The sequence below is a fragment of the Candida tropicalis genome (genome assembly GCF_000006335.3).
Source record: "Candida tropicalis MYA-3404 genomic scaffold supercont3.3, whole genome shotgun sequence".
NCBI lineage: Eukaryota > Fungi > Ascomycota > Pichiomycetes > Serinales > Debaryomycetaceae > Candida > Candida tropicalis.
The window spans coordinates 134903-148811 of NW_003020055.1; the positions used below are offsets into that span (position 1 = coordinate 134903).

At 35.0% G+C, this 13909-nt stretch overlaps 4 protein-coding genes across 4 annotated transcripts; 2 read left to right on the plus strand and 2 right to left on the minus strand. All coding sequences in view use genetic code 12, as the record gives it.

Moving 5' to 3' along the window:
- Nucleotides 1-536: 536 nt before the first annotated feature.
- CTRG_02179 (putative ATPase) lies at nucleotides 537-2993 on the minus strand (the record flags this gene model as incomplete). Its single annotated transcript, XM_002547836.1, has 1 exon — nucleotides 537-2993. One exon carries the CDS (start codon nucleotides 2991-2993, stop codon nucleotides 537-539), a length of 2457 nt encoding a protein of 818 aa, XP_002547882.1.
- An 849-nt stretch (nucleotides 2994-3842) lies between these two features.
- NCE103 (carbonate dehydratase) lies at nucleotides 3843-4655 on the plus strand (the record flags this gene model as incomplete). The annotated part of the gene is made up of 1 exon (XM_002547837.1): nucleotides 3843-4655. One exon carries the CDS (start codon nucleotides 3843-3845, stop codon nucleotides 4653-4655), a length of 813 nt encoding a protein of 270 aa, XP_002547883.1.
- Nucleotides 4656-5128: 473 nt separating this feature from the next.
- CTRG_02181 (uncharacterized protein) lies at nucleotides 5129-5668 on the minus strand (the record flags this gene model as incomplete). Its single annotated transcript, XM_002547838.1, has 1 exon — nucleotides 5129-5668. One exon carries the CDS (start codon nucleotides 5666-5668, stop codon nucleotides 5129-5131), a length of 540 nt encoding a protein of 179 aa, XP_002547884.1.
- A 3352-nt stretch (nucleotides 5669-9020) lies between these two features.
- On the plus strand, nucleotides 9021-12806 carry CTRG_02182 (uncharacterized protein; the record flags this gene model as incomplete). The annotated part of the gene is made up of 1 exon (XM_002547839.1): nucleotides 9021-12806. One exon carries the CDS (start codon nucleotides 9021-9023, stop codon nucleotides 12804-12806), a length of 3786 nt encoding a protein of 1261 aa, XP_002547885.1.
- Nucleotides 12807-13909: the final 1103 nt, after the last annotated feature.

Consider the following 13909-nt stretch of genomic DNA (forward strand, 5'->3'; position numbering starts at 1 on the left):
TCATGTCTACAATTACAATAATCAATGAAATAATTATTTGAAATATCCAAAACAAAAAAAGGAATCTGTAATTATATATTAAATAAATGCTAGAATTATCTTATTCAAAACGTTAATAGAAACAACTACCAAAAATGAAATACATGCTACAATAATCAAGATAAGACAACACACTGTATACCTAGTTATCTACTCATAAATTGAATAGATAGCTAGATTATTAAAACACAAACAGCATCCCTATCAAAATTCATACATGAACTTAAATCAAGAAATCCACCACATCACTAACAATGACTTTAAACAATCATTGTAAAATTAATATCAAAGGGAAAAATCATCGACTATTTATACTGCACAAACAAAAAAAAAAAAAAAATAAAAAAAAATGGTCAGGTGATTAATTCAATAATATGCAGGATATGCGATAAGAGGGTCTCTCCATAAAATAACCCAAACAAAACATGTCCTACATTACACACTGTTTTTCAGAATATAGTGTTTCTTTATTAATATCAACTTCATATTGACAAATACTAATTATCCATACCATTAACAGTCTCAAATACTTTAATTCTTTCAAATTTAGTATCATCAGAAGAGTTATAACACCCGATTGATCTATCCATTAATTCATTCAATTCTTCTTCACTCAAAAGCACTTGTTCCTTATCATCATCGTCACTCTGGTCTCCATTAGCATCGCTTGATCTAAAATTAAGCCTAGTTAACTCCATGATTTGATTAACATTGAATTCCTTATCATTCTTGTTAGCACCACTAAATTTCATTACTAATTTCTCCAACATTCTCTTACTTCCTGATCTACTCAATAAAATCTCTTCAATTGAATCCTTCACCATAAATCGATAAATTTTAACGGGTTTAGTTTGTCCAATTCTATGCACTCTATCAATTGCTTGTAAGTCAACTTGCGGATTCCAATCTGAATCCCATAAAATTACCGTATCTGCCGCTGTTAAATTCAATCCTAATCCACCTGCTCTAGTAGATAATAAAAATATTTTACTTTCTGGATCATTATTAAAATCATCAATTTGTTCTTGTCTTATGTCATGACTAACCGTCCCATCAAGATAACATGTCTTGATTTCAAAATAATCAAAATAACTTTCTAATAATTCCATAACTTTGGTAAACTGGCAAAAAATAAGCAACTTGTGCCCATTTGGTAACAATTTCGAAAGTAATTGATCCAACATTTGAAATTTACACAGATTTTTCTTGAGTACTTCCATAAATTTATCAGTACTCTCATCACTATCATCAGCAAATGGTTCATAATACATATATGGAGAATTACAAATATTTCTCAATTGTATCACCTTGATGTTCTGCAATTTTAATCGTCTAGTATGAGAATTTACTCTATCATACAATGCATCAATGATTACCTTTTGCTTGGCCCCAACGGATCTCATTTTTTTGGACTTTTCAATTGCCTCTTCATACGAGGTATCTTTAATCTTGGAGGTGTGAGCAGCCTCTATTTCAAATTCGTCATCACTTTCTGCTTCTTTATATGAGATCTCTTGGTGTCCTCGTCTCCCTTGTATATTGAATCCCATTTCGGCCATCAGGTTATTCTCTATTTTGGTCGCTAAGTAACCATCAATATCAAATCCTTCAAATAAGTCTTTATGGTGATACTGAATAAACTCCTTCAAGTGAACTTTCACTAAACTTTCAAACAATTTATTATCTAATGCATCGGAATAGATTTTCTTTTGCAATTTTGTCAATGGAATACGTATCAAATACTCTTTCTTTGGTGGCAAGTTCGTAATTACATCACGTTTAACTCTTCTTAATATAAATGGTTGCAAAATAGTATGCAAATTCTTGACCAACGTCTCTTGGATATTTTTCTTGATTATGCGTTTAGTTTCTTCATCATCTTCATCATTGGTATCGTCTTCATCATCATTGTTTGCTGCAAAACTAGTCAATTCATCAAAATTAAACCATTGTTGGAACAATTCTAAATCTTGGAATATATCAGGTAGGATAAAGTTCAATAAAGACCATAACTCGTTTAAATTATTTTGTAAGGGAGTCCCGGTAAGTAATAACCTATTGGGAACATCTAATTTCTTTAAAACTTTAATCAATAAACACTGACTATTCTTCAAACGATGACCTTCATCAACAATCAAATATTTCCAATCAACCGAACTCAATTTCTTAAAATCACGAATTGACAATTCATATGAAGTAAGAAATATTTGATTGGTTTTAGTTAATTTGCTTAAATTAATGGTGGCTCTTTCTTGCTTGATACCAATATATTTGAATGCATTAATTTTTGGAGCAAATTTTTGAATTTCATTATACCAATTATGTAAAGTAGAAATCGGCACCACAATTAAAAAAGGACCTTTAATTCCATTTTCAATTAAATAACTTAAAAATGAAATACATTGTAATGTCTTACCTAACCCCATTTCATCGGCTAATATCCCATTAAGCCCATTTTCATACAATGTAACCAACCATTGTAAACCATCCAACTGATAATCTTTTAATGTACCACCGGTGATTAATTTAGGTTGAGGTCTGTCATTTTTACCCGAACTTTGTGATTTCTCTATAGCTTCACGAGTTGATTTAGTCGATTCTGAAATATTGTTGGTTAACATCGAAACCACATCTTTATTTCCACTAGTTTTTGTCCTTCTCTTTTTTCTCCTTGGTTGGTCCTCTTCTTTTTGTACTGGTTCTAGTACTGGTTCTGATTGTTTATTCTTACTTTCTAATGTGGATTGTAAGATATTGTCGGCTATAATCTTTGAATAGATTTGACTTTTTTCAATAAGATTATTCAATCGATCAAGTTTTCTATCTCTTGATAAATGATTAAATTCCTTTTGTTTTGATTGATCTTCACCATTAGTCAACTTTTCATCTTCAATAATTTGTTTTAACTCTGATTCGTCATCGTCAGATATTTCTATTGGTGGACTCGTAGTCATAGTTGAAGGTTGGTTATAAATCAAACTATCAAATAATATGCTTGTAAGTAAGTAAGACAAAAAAAAAAGAATCCAAAATCATTGCACGACGCGTTGTCGTGTAGAAACGCGGGCAACATTAGTTATGAACACCACTTTGGGTATATAATTCCTATTTTGGTATTCTACATCACGTGCACAAATTCAAACCTAATAGAAGATTTTTTTTTCGTGTTCATTCTTCCGAGAACAATGGAAGACTGATTTTTTACATTTTTCCCCCCTGGTTTCTACAGGTTACGGATTTGGTCATTGCTAACATGTAAAAAATAACCCCGATTTGATTTTTTGCAATAATTTTACTGTAATATCAGTTACGTCAACATGAACTCACGATAATAATAATACAGTACTAGCCAAAAAAAAAAGAAAAGAAAGAAAAATTTGGGAGTCAATTATACAGCTCATCCACAATTGCCAATACAAAATCAATTTTAAAGATTTCATTATGATTATGACTAAGCACACCAATTATTGTGTTGGGTTTTCTGATAACGTAAACGAAAAGTGTAAAAACAAAAAAATTTTTTTGCAAATGTAACTCAACATTTCAATATGTTATCTTCGGTTATATAAATCCTTAACATTTGATAGTTTACATATAAACTATTGTCAATTTCTCCTATTTAACCTTGTTTGATTCGGTTATTTATTTTATTTTATTTTTTTTGTTATATATATTTCTGTTCTTCCTTCCTTTTTTTTTTTAATATCTTAACCAAAGTGTTGTCGCTACGATTCAGATCTGTCTTCGGTCACCTACATCTTCCTCATCATCAATTAAGATCATTTTCAAAGTTTAGTCATAAAATGGGTAGAGAAAACATCTTGAAGTATCAATTAGAACATGATCATGAAACTGATCTTTCTATATCACCACCAAGTGGTACTACTACTCCAGAAAATAAACCAATTAGACCAGTCAGAGTTTCTGGTACCCATACTAATTTCCCTTTCACATTATCTCCAGATTCTACATTACAAGATTATTTGCATAATAACAAATATTTTGTTGATTCTATAGATCATAATCATGGAAATGATATCTTTTATTTGAATGGTAAAGGTCAAACTCCACATACATTATGGATTGGTTGTAGTGATTCAAGAGCTGGTGAACAATGTTTAGCTACTTTACCAGGTGAAATTTTCGTGCATAGAAATATCGCTAATATTGTTAATGCTAATGATATTAGTAGTCAAGGTGTTATTCAATTTGCTGTTGATGTGTTGAAAGTTCGTAAAATTATAGTTTGTGGTCATACTGATTGTGGTGGTATTTGGGCATCATTATCTAAAAAGAAAATTGGTGGTGTTTTAGATTTATGGTTGAATCCTGTTAGACATACTAGAGCTGCAAATTTGAAACTACTTAATGAATTAAATGATAAACCAAGAGAAAAGGCTAAAAAATTAGCAGAATTGAATGTTATTGCTTCAGTTACTGCTTTGAAAAGACACCCAAGTGCCAGTATGGCTTTGAAAAAGGGTGAAATTGAAGTTTGGGGTATGATGTATGATGTTGCTACTGGTTATTTATCACAAGTTGAAATTCCAGATGATGAATTTGAAGACTTGTTTCATGTTAATGATGAAGATGACGAAGAGTTTAATCCTCATTAGAAAGTTTAGTAATAGATTATTGATAGAGTATTGATTTGTGTTTTATTTTTGTTAGCTTATTATTATTTATTTTCAGTTCTTGTGTATATTTTGTCATATTGGATAAAAGTTTACATTTTTAATAAATGTTGTGTATTCTAGGAGGAAGTTTGAAATGTCTAAGCGCGCCGATGGAGTTGTTAATTAATTTATTGTTCCGAGATTTAAATCTGGCACGTGTGCATCTCGGAATTCTGACAAGAAAATACTGGCATTGTAACACAATAAACGTGCTTTGTATTACATATTTTGATTGAATAACCTGTAAAATGCTTATAAATACATACGACTCTATATCCAGACTCTAAGTAGTTTCCCATTTTAAGTTGAATCTACCTTCTGGAACTTCGTAACTTTCGATAATGTCGAGAACTTCTTGGACAGTATTACCAACTTTAATAATTTGACCATTCTTTTCACTCAAGAATCCACAATCAACAAAAACCTTGAATTGTTTTCAAAAAATTATCGAAATAACCATCGATATTGTAAATAACAATTGGTTTTGCATGAACATTCAATTGACACCAAGTAGTTATTTCTGCCAATTCATCAATTGTACCAATACCACCTGGTAATGCAACAAATGCATTTGATTCTTGGGCCATTAATCGTTTTCTAGTATGCATATCTTTAACCAATGTAGTTTTCCCATATTGACTAGAATCAGGAATAGGAGTAGATCCATCATGATTATCAATTGATTTTTTCAATTTATCATTCAAAGTTTCTTCATCGGTTCTTTCTCTACTAATCAAAGCTTCTGGAATAACACCATGAACATATCCTCCATTAGTAGCACAACCTCTAGCTACAGCACCCATTAATCCTGTAGATCCACCACCATAAACCAATCCCCATTTCTTTTCGGCCAATGCAATACCAAATTTAGATGCTTCTTCAGCATAAATGGCTTTATTTCCAAATGAAGATCCGCAAAATACGCATACTTTGAATGTTTCTTGTTGAGTCATAATTAATCGTTATATCAGTAATTAAAAAAAGGGGGGAAAAAGATAAAAAAAAGAGTTTAGTTAAACAAAAGTAGATTCGTTGTTGAAGTATTTATAATGATGATTTTATTGTGGGAAAATTTCAACAAAACAATAAAATACAAGATAAGAAAGTATGACTATAATTTCTCAATCGTGTGTGGGTCTTTCTCTCTCTCTCTGTGTGTGGGTGAGTGATTGAGTGACTGAGTGTTTATCTTCAAATCCGGTAATGGTTTTTGTTTGTCACTGAAAAATTTCGCATTGATTTCAACAAACAAACAAAAATTTGTTCCGAAGGATGCTCCGGATAACGTGACTTGCATGCCATATGTATTCTATCACTCTTATCAAAATCCATTATTCCAACGGACTTTAACAACTTTGATCATTGATACAACAGTGGTTCCAATGGTTACACCGTTATCTGGATATGAATAGAATAAAACCGAAGGAAGAATTAACTAAATAGGGGGAATGCTTCGACGACAATCGAAGATTGGTGATTATTCACGGATCTTTTTTATGATTTACAAGGTCATTAGAAGATGATTTAGACCCTTGTAGATGTTTTTTTTATATATATATTTCTAGAAGAGTTTATCGTACGGGGTGATGGTATTTTCATTGAAAAAATTCAATAAATCATGAAGAAATTTTAGTTCAAAAGAAGTTTCTGATTATCAGTGCGATATGAACTTTAATCGATGGATTTTCTTCTTATCAAAACACAAAACTAAAATACTGGGTACGATTATCGTTAAAGCTTAAAAAAAAAACACTGTAGATCAATAAAGTATTAACTCAAACCACTATTTCCAGTATGTATTCAATGTGATTAACAAGTATTGTTTCAGAATTTTTTCATGCAATTTTAGTGCTGGTTCCAAATTTAATCATTATTTTACGGAGAAGTTGTAATTATTATCAAGCCATGGTCATTAGTTTAATTGTATAGTAATTCTAATTACTCCCTTTTATTTTCCGACTTATTAATCTTTAAATCAAGGGGGAGGGGATGAAATTCGTATTCTTGATTTGTTGCTTTTAATTTTGTTTTGTAATTATGGCGAATTCAAGAATAAGTTATCCTTTCAATTAATTATGGGAGAGAAAGGGATTGAGCAAGGGGGGAGAAAGAAAAGAGGCGATGATAATAAAATAATATTAGTGGATAAAGGAACCGCAACTCAAATTGCTCATCCACAATTTACATAAGTTGCCTTGAATCTATGACATTGCAGTAATAGTTATGAAACATTAACTGATAGAACCCCCGACAATCAAATTTTATTTGGAAACTCAAGTATGGAAACCACACTATTTTTAAGTTTGCTTTCTTTAATTGTTTGAATTGATTATTATTTACCATTTTTAACTTTTCAAGATTGTTGCAAATCTGAATTCTGAAGGCTTGCATATTTTATTGGTGAACTCAAACATGAAATTGTATCAAATGAAATTCTATCAAAAAAAAAAAATAAAAAAAAAAACCACACCATCAACAACTACCCCCAAACATCTTGTTAACCTTTCCAAACTCATCCCTTTCACAAAGCACAAAGAAAAAGTGACATAATTTCATGTTTATTGGTCAATGATACGAGTATGTTATATTTGAGGCTCATTGGGCACGTAAAATGTCCAAGCCTGAAACGCTGCGTATGAAAGGAGGTAGCAAGGGTTTATAGAATTGGAAGAATAATTTACAAACTGGGAAGAATTTACTTCCACCCCCCTTTCAAATGATGTTAGGTACCGCGTATAATCTTAGCATTCGCCATACATGCTGAATATCGAATCCTAAAAGCTCACCCCAAAAAATCATTGAGTGAATGAAAACTAGATTGAAGTTATATCCCTTTTTACAAATAAAAAAATAAAAAAAAATTCAAATGGAAAATCATCCGATGAATAATCCAAATTTAGAAAAGTAATTAAAGAACCATCACTCGTCGTTTAAACTTTTTCATCAAGAACATGATTAAATTGTTACACATTCATCGTGGATCAAACTCTTTAGGCGGTCGCAGGTTATTTAAAATGTATAGAGCCAGTAATATCATACTACTTGCCTTGCAAATCTTTCAACAGAATTCAATTTAAAGCTAAACTATTGTATGCTTCCTGCCAAAACTATTGAGTAGATTTACGGCAGAAGAAGCAATAATTAAGACTGAATAGTTTACTGTTTGAACCTGCCAAACATGTGCAATATGACTTAAAATAGTATTAATAATAATAATCGTCTTTTCTTTTTTTATATCTTCCATTTACTCTCTCTCTCTTTTCTGCTACGATCGTTCTATTTTTGGTTACAGTACCCAGTGGATTCGTTGTCTTACTATTCCAACATTCAATTGAAAATCAAATACTGTTGCTTAACGCCCATGTTTACATTTCAATTTGCTGCAAATTCTTGTGACCCCCCTCAGAAAGAAAAAAAAAAAAGAAAATAAAAATTCATTTTTCTCACCATTCCACACGACCTATCCTAATTACCAAAACTGAATTCCACCACCTCAAAAAGTTTTCATTCTTTTTTTTTGGCCAACGCACACGTCATCTCTCCAAATCAAATAAACAAAACATCTCAAATCACCCACTCAATAATTCTTTCATTTCAAACATTCAATTGACAATTCACCCATAAGTTAGACGATGTCATTCTCGAATATCATGAATCACAGGGTAGCCAATGAATGCAAATCTAGGATTAACATGAGATTAACAATGAAGTAGGAAGAGTGAAAACTGTTTATTTTCCCTCAATGATTTTCAATACTTTGCCCAATTTTTTTGTATTTTTTGTTTCAACTTCAAGTTGGTATGTTGAATATCCCATACTATTATAGTTACACAAAAACATTACTATGGTGCTTTCCCTTTGATGGATCCATTTCATTTTATTTCATTTTATTTTATTTTATTTTGCTGCAAATTCAGGTTGCGTACACAATACCCTTTCATTTAATCCCAAAACCTAAACATGCTTGTTGCTTTTTATTATTATTTTTTTTTTGGCATTGGGTGAATTATCACAGTTTAATCCAGATGTATTGAAAATAATTGCACAATTATAATGATCCACAGTTAATGTATGGGTATGCGATCACGGAAACAAGTTTTTGCTCCTCTTTTCATCATTGTTCAAATTGTATCAAGTGCCAATTCCTATACCCTCCCCATCAACCTTTCTATTATTCCACACAAGAAATCCAAAATCATCATGGGAATATAAATAGTTGGCAAATGATCCTCTCAAATGGTCAATTGGTTTTTTTTAGAAAATCTTTTCAGTTCTTCACTAGTCAACAGAATCAATCGCTAAACAATGAAGCTTTCTAGTGTTGCAGCAGCAGCTGTTCTTGCTTCGTCATCATCAGCATGTTTTCTTCCTGTCGTTGAATCGCTTTTAGGTTGTGTTTACCCAAAGCAAAAGCCTTCTTATTCCTACAAACCAGGTAAATGGGGTAGCTGGGGAAAACCAAAGCCATGTACTACCAGAGTTCCACAAACCCATACTACCATCGTTATTCCATGTAGTACAACTGGTGTTGTTACATGGGGTGGTATAACTACCACTGTCACTTTGACTCCAGGTACTACCGTTGCTACCGTTCCTCCAACCACTGTTACTGTTACTCCAACCACCGGCTCTGTTACTGAAACTGTTACCCCTCCAGGTACTCCAATCTATACTACTTCAACTGCTACTGCTCCAAGTACTCCAACTGTTATTACTGAAATTCCAGTTGGTTCCACTGTTACTTTGTCTGTCCCATACCCAACTACTGTTACTGTCACTGGTCCTAACTATATTACTACTTTGACTTTTGTCCCAGGTACCACCACTGTTTCACTTCCATCATCTGTTCCAGAAACCCCAACCGGTCCAACTGGTCCAGATACTGAAACTGAAACTCAACCAACCGGTCCAGCTATTCCAACTACCAACATTCCAAGCACTGGTACTGTTGTCACTGTTACTGTTCCATACCCAACCACAGAAACAATTAGCTTGCCAGGTTTCTCTACTACTGTTACTTTGACTGGTGGTGTCAACACTGTTACCGTTACTCAACCAACTGGTCCAGGTACTGAAACTGAAACCCAACCAACCGGTCCAGGTACTGAAACCGAAACTCAACCAACTGGTCCAGCTATTCCAACTACCAACATTCCAAGCACTGGTACTGTTGTCACTGTTACTGTTCCATACCCAACCACAGAAACAATTAGCTTGCCAGGTTTCTCTACTACTGTTACTTTGACTGGTGGTGTCAACACTGTTACCGTTACTCAACCAACTGGTCCAGGTACTGAAACTGAAACTCAACCAACCGGTCCAGGTACCGAAACTGAAACTGTTCCAACCACTGTTTCTATCCCAACTACCGACATTCCAAGTACTGGTACTGTTGTCACTGTTACTGTTCCACAACCAACCACTGTTACCGTTACTGGTCCAGGTTATACTACCTACATCACTTTGACTCCAGGTACCAACACTGTTACTGTCACCCAACCAACCGGTCCATCTGGTCCAGGTACTGAAACTGAAACTCAACCAACCGGTCCAGGTACCGAAACTGAAACTGTTCCAACCACTGTTTCTATCCCAACTACCGACATTCCAAGTACTGGTACTGTTGTCACTGTTACTGTTCCACAACCAACCACTGTTACCGTCACTGGTCCAGGTTATACTACCTACATCACTTTGACTCCAGGTACCAACACTGTTACTGTCACCCAACCAACCGGTCCATCTGGTCCAGGTACTGAAACTGAAACTCAACCAACCGGTCCAGGTACCGAAACTGAAACTGTTCCAACCACTGTTTCTATCCCAACTACCGACATTCCAAGTACTGGTACTGTTGTCACTGTTACTGTTCCACAACCAACCACTGTTACCGTCACTGGTCCAGGTTATACTACCTACATCACTTTGACTCCAGGTACCAACACTGTTACTGTCACCCAACCAACCGGTCCATCTGGTCCAGGTACTGAAACTGAAACTCAACCAACCGGTCCAGGTACTGAAACTGAAACTCAACCAACTGGTCCATCTGGTCCAGGTACTGAAACTGTTCCAGGCACCTTACCACCAGGTTCCACTGTTACTTTAACTGTTCCACAACCAACCACTGTCACTGTTTCCGGTCCAGGTTACACTACTACCATCACTTTAACTCAAGGTACCAACACCGTTACTGTTCCAACCGGTCCAGGTTCTGAAACTGAAACTCAACCAACCGGCCCAACTGGTCCAGGTACCGAAACTGTTCCAACCACTCTTCCACCAGGTTCCGCTACTACTGTTAGTGTCCCAAGTGAAACCGTCTACACTGTTACTGGTCCAGGTTACACTACTGTTTTCACCTTAACCCCAGGTGGTAACACCATCACTGGCCCAACTGGTTCCGGTTTATCTACCAGTCTCCCAACTATGCCATTCCCATCTGGTGACGTTATCACTGTTACTGCTACCGAAAAGACCACCGAAACTATCACTGGTCCAGGTTACACTGTTACTGTTACTTTGACTGAAGGTCCAAACACCATCACCGTTCCATCTGGTTCTCCAACTGGCTCCACTGGCTCCGGTTCTCCAACTGGTCCAGTCCCAACTGGTGGTGTCATCACTGTTACTGCTACCGAAAAGACCACTGAAACCATCACTGGTCCAGGTTACACTGTCACCGTTACTTTGACTGAAGGTCCAAACACTATTACTGTTCCATCTGGTTCTCCAACTGGCTCCACTGGTTCTGGTTCTCCAACTGGTCCAGTCCCAACTGGTGGTGTCATCACTGTTACTGCTACCGAAAAGACCACCGAAACTATCACTGGTCCAGGTTACACTGTCACCGTTACTTTGACTGAAGGTCCAAACACCATCACTGTTCCATCTGGTTCTCCAACTGGCTCCACTGGTTCTGGTTCTCCAACTGGTCCAGCTCCAACTGGTGGTGTTATCACTGTTACTGCTACTGAAAAGACCACCGAAACTATCACTGGTCCAGGTTACACTGTCACCGTTACTTTGACTGAAGGTCCAAACACCATCACTGTTCCATCTGGTTCTCCAACTGGCTCCACTGGTTCTGGTTCTCCAACTGGTCCAGTCCCAACTGGTGGTGTCATCACTGTTACTGCTACCGAAAAGACCACTGAAACTATCACTGGTCCAGGTTACACTGTCACCGTTACTTTGACTGAAGGTCCAAACACCATCACTGTTCCATCTGGTTCTCCAACTGGCTCCACTGGTTCTGGTTCTCCAACTGGTCCAGCTCCAACTGGTGGTGTTATCACTGTTACTGCTACTGAAAAGACCACCGAAACTATCACTGGTCCAGGTTACACTGTCACCGTTACTTTGACTGAAGGTCCAAACACCATCACTGTTCCATCTGGTTCTCCAACTGGCTCCACTGGTTCTGGTTCCCCAACTGGTCCAGTCCCAACTGGTGGTGTCATCACTGTTACTGCTACCGAAAAGACCACTGAAACCATCACTGGTCCAGGTTACACTGTCACCGTTACTTTGACTGAAGGTCCAAACACTATTACTGTTCCATCTGGTTCTCCAACTGGCTCCACTGGCTCCGGTTCCCCAACTGGTCCAGCTCCAACTGATAGTGTCGTCACTGTTACTGCTACTGAAAGTACTGTTGAAACCATTTCTGGTCCAGGTTTTACCACCACTGTTACTTTGACTGAAGGTCCAAACACCATCACTGTTCCATCTGGTTCTGGTTCTCCATCCGGTCCAACTGATTCTGGTTCCCCAACTGGTTCTACTGGTTCTGGTTCTCCAACTGAACCAACTGGTGGTGTCATCACTGTTACTGCTACTGAAAAGACCACTGAAACTATTTCCGGTCCAGGTTACACTACTACTGTTACTTTAACTGAAGGTCCAAACACTATTACTGTTCCAGTTCCAACTGGTCCATCTGGTGTTCCAACTGGTTCAACTGGTTCTGGTTCTCCAACTGAACCAACCGGTACTTCTCCATCTGGATCAGGTTCTCCAACTGAACCATCTGGTGGTGTTACTTGGACTCCACAACCAGGTTGGATTTGTCAATGTGTTAGAGCTTAAATGTTCTGATACATTTTACCCTTATAAAAACAAATCAAAAAAAAATTTACAAGGATTATATATTATATCCTATTGAAAAAGAAAAATAAAAGAGGATTGATTTCTTCTTCCTTTTATTTTGAATTATTTTCGGTTTTTATTATATCTATTTTATTAGATTAATGATTATTATTTTCGGTTTAACTTATTAATAGTTATATTAGGTTTTTTTTTTCATGATACCCTCATCATACGGCTAGTTATTTGCTTTATTTTTTTTATCTACAAATCTTTTATGCTTTCTTCAAATTATATTATCAATTTATTGATTTATTATTTTCGGTTCTTTATATTATAGTTATGGTTTTTTTTTTCTTTGTTTTATAAATTGTGTATTGGTTTAGTTATAAATCGTTATCAAAATATATATTGAAAGAAAAATTCATATTTTTTTTTAAAGAAATAAAAATGTTATTACTATCTTGACTGTAGATGTTTGAACTCATTGAAAACTTTTAATTAAGAAGTTAACTAATTGAATAGTTTATGCTTGTATTTAAATATATATACATATATAAAAGAATAGATGCAATAAGTTAAAGTTTTTATTTTTAGAAAAAAGAATGCTTTTCTTTATTATTCTAATAACACAATAAATCTATGAAACTTAGAAAAAGTTTTTATTTTAAGTAATAATGATACATGAAAGACGTCGATAATGTATATGTAATCAATCTTTGGAATCACGTACGCCCAGGTCGTTGCTATTATTGTCTTCTAAATCATTGTCTTTCTTCTTTCTTTTGAGCCATCCAAATCCAACAATATAAATGAACTTTTTAAATGCTTTAGTTGGGAAGATTTTTTCAACCCAAACATTTGGAATAATTCTAATGATTAAACCAACAGGAATACTGATGAACCCACATAAAATAGCAGTGGCCCACATACCAGGAGTTTGTTTTGCAATACTAAAAGCAGCACCACCGACAAACATAATCAAAATTTGGAACCCAAACAGAGTGATTAATGCAATAGAAATAAAATACCAGTTTCTAAATAAATGTTGAAGAAATCCAAATTCTCTTCTGGTAGTTCTACTCTAACAGTAGTGATTTCATCAG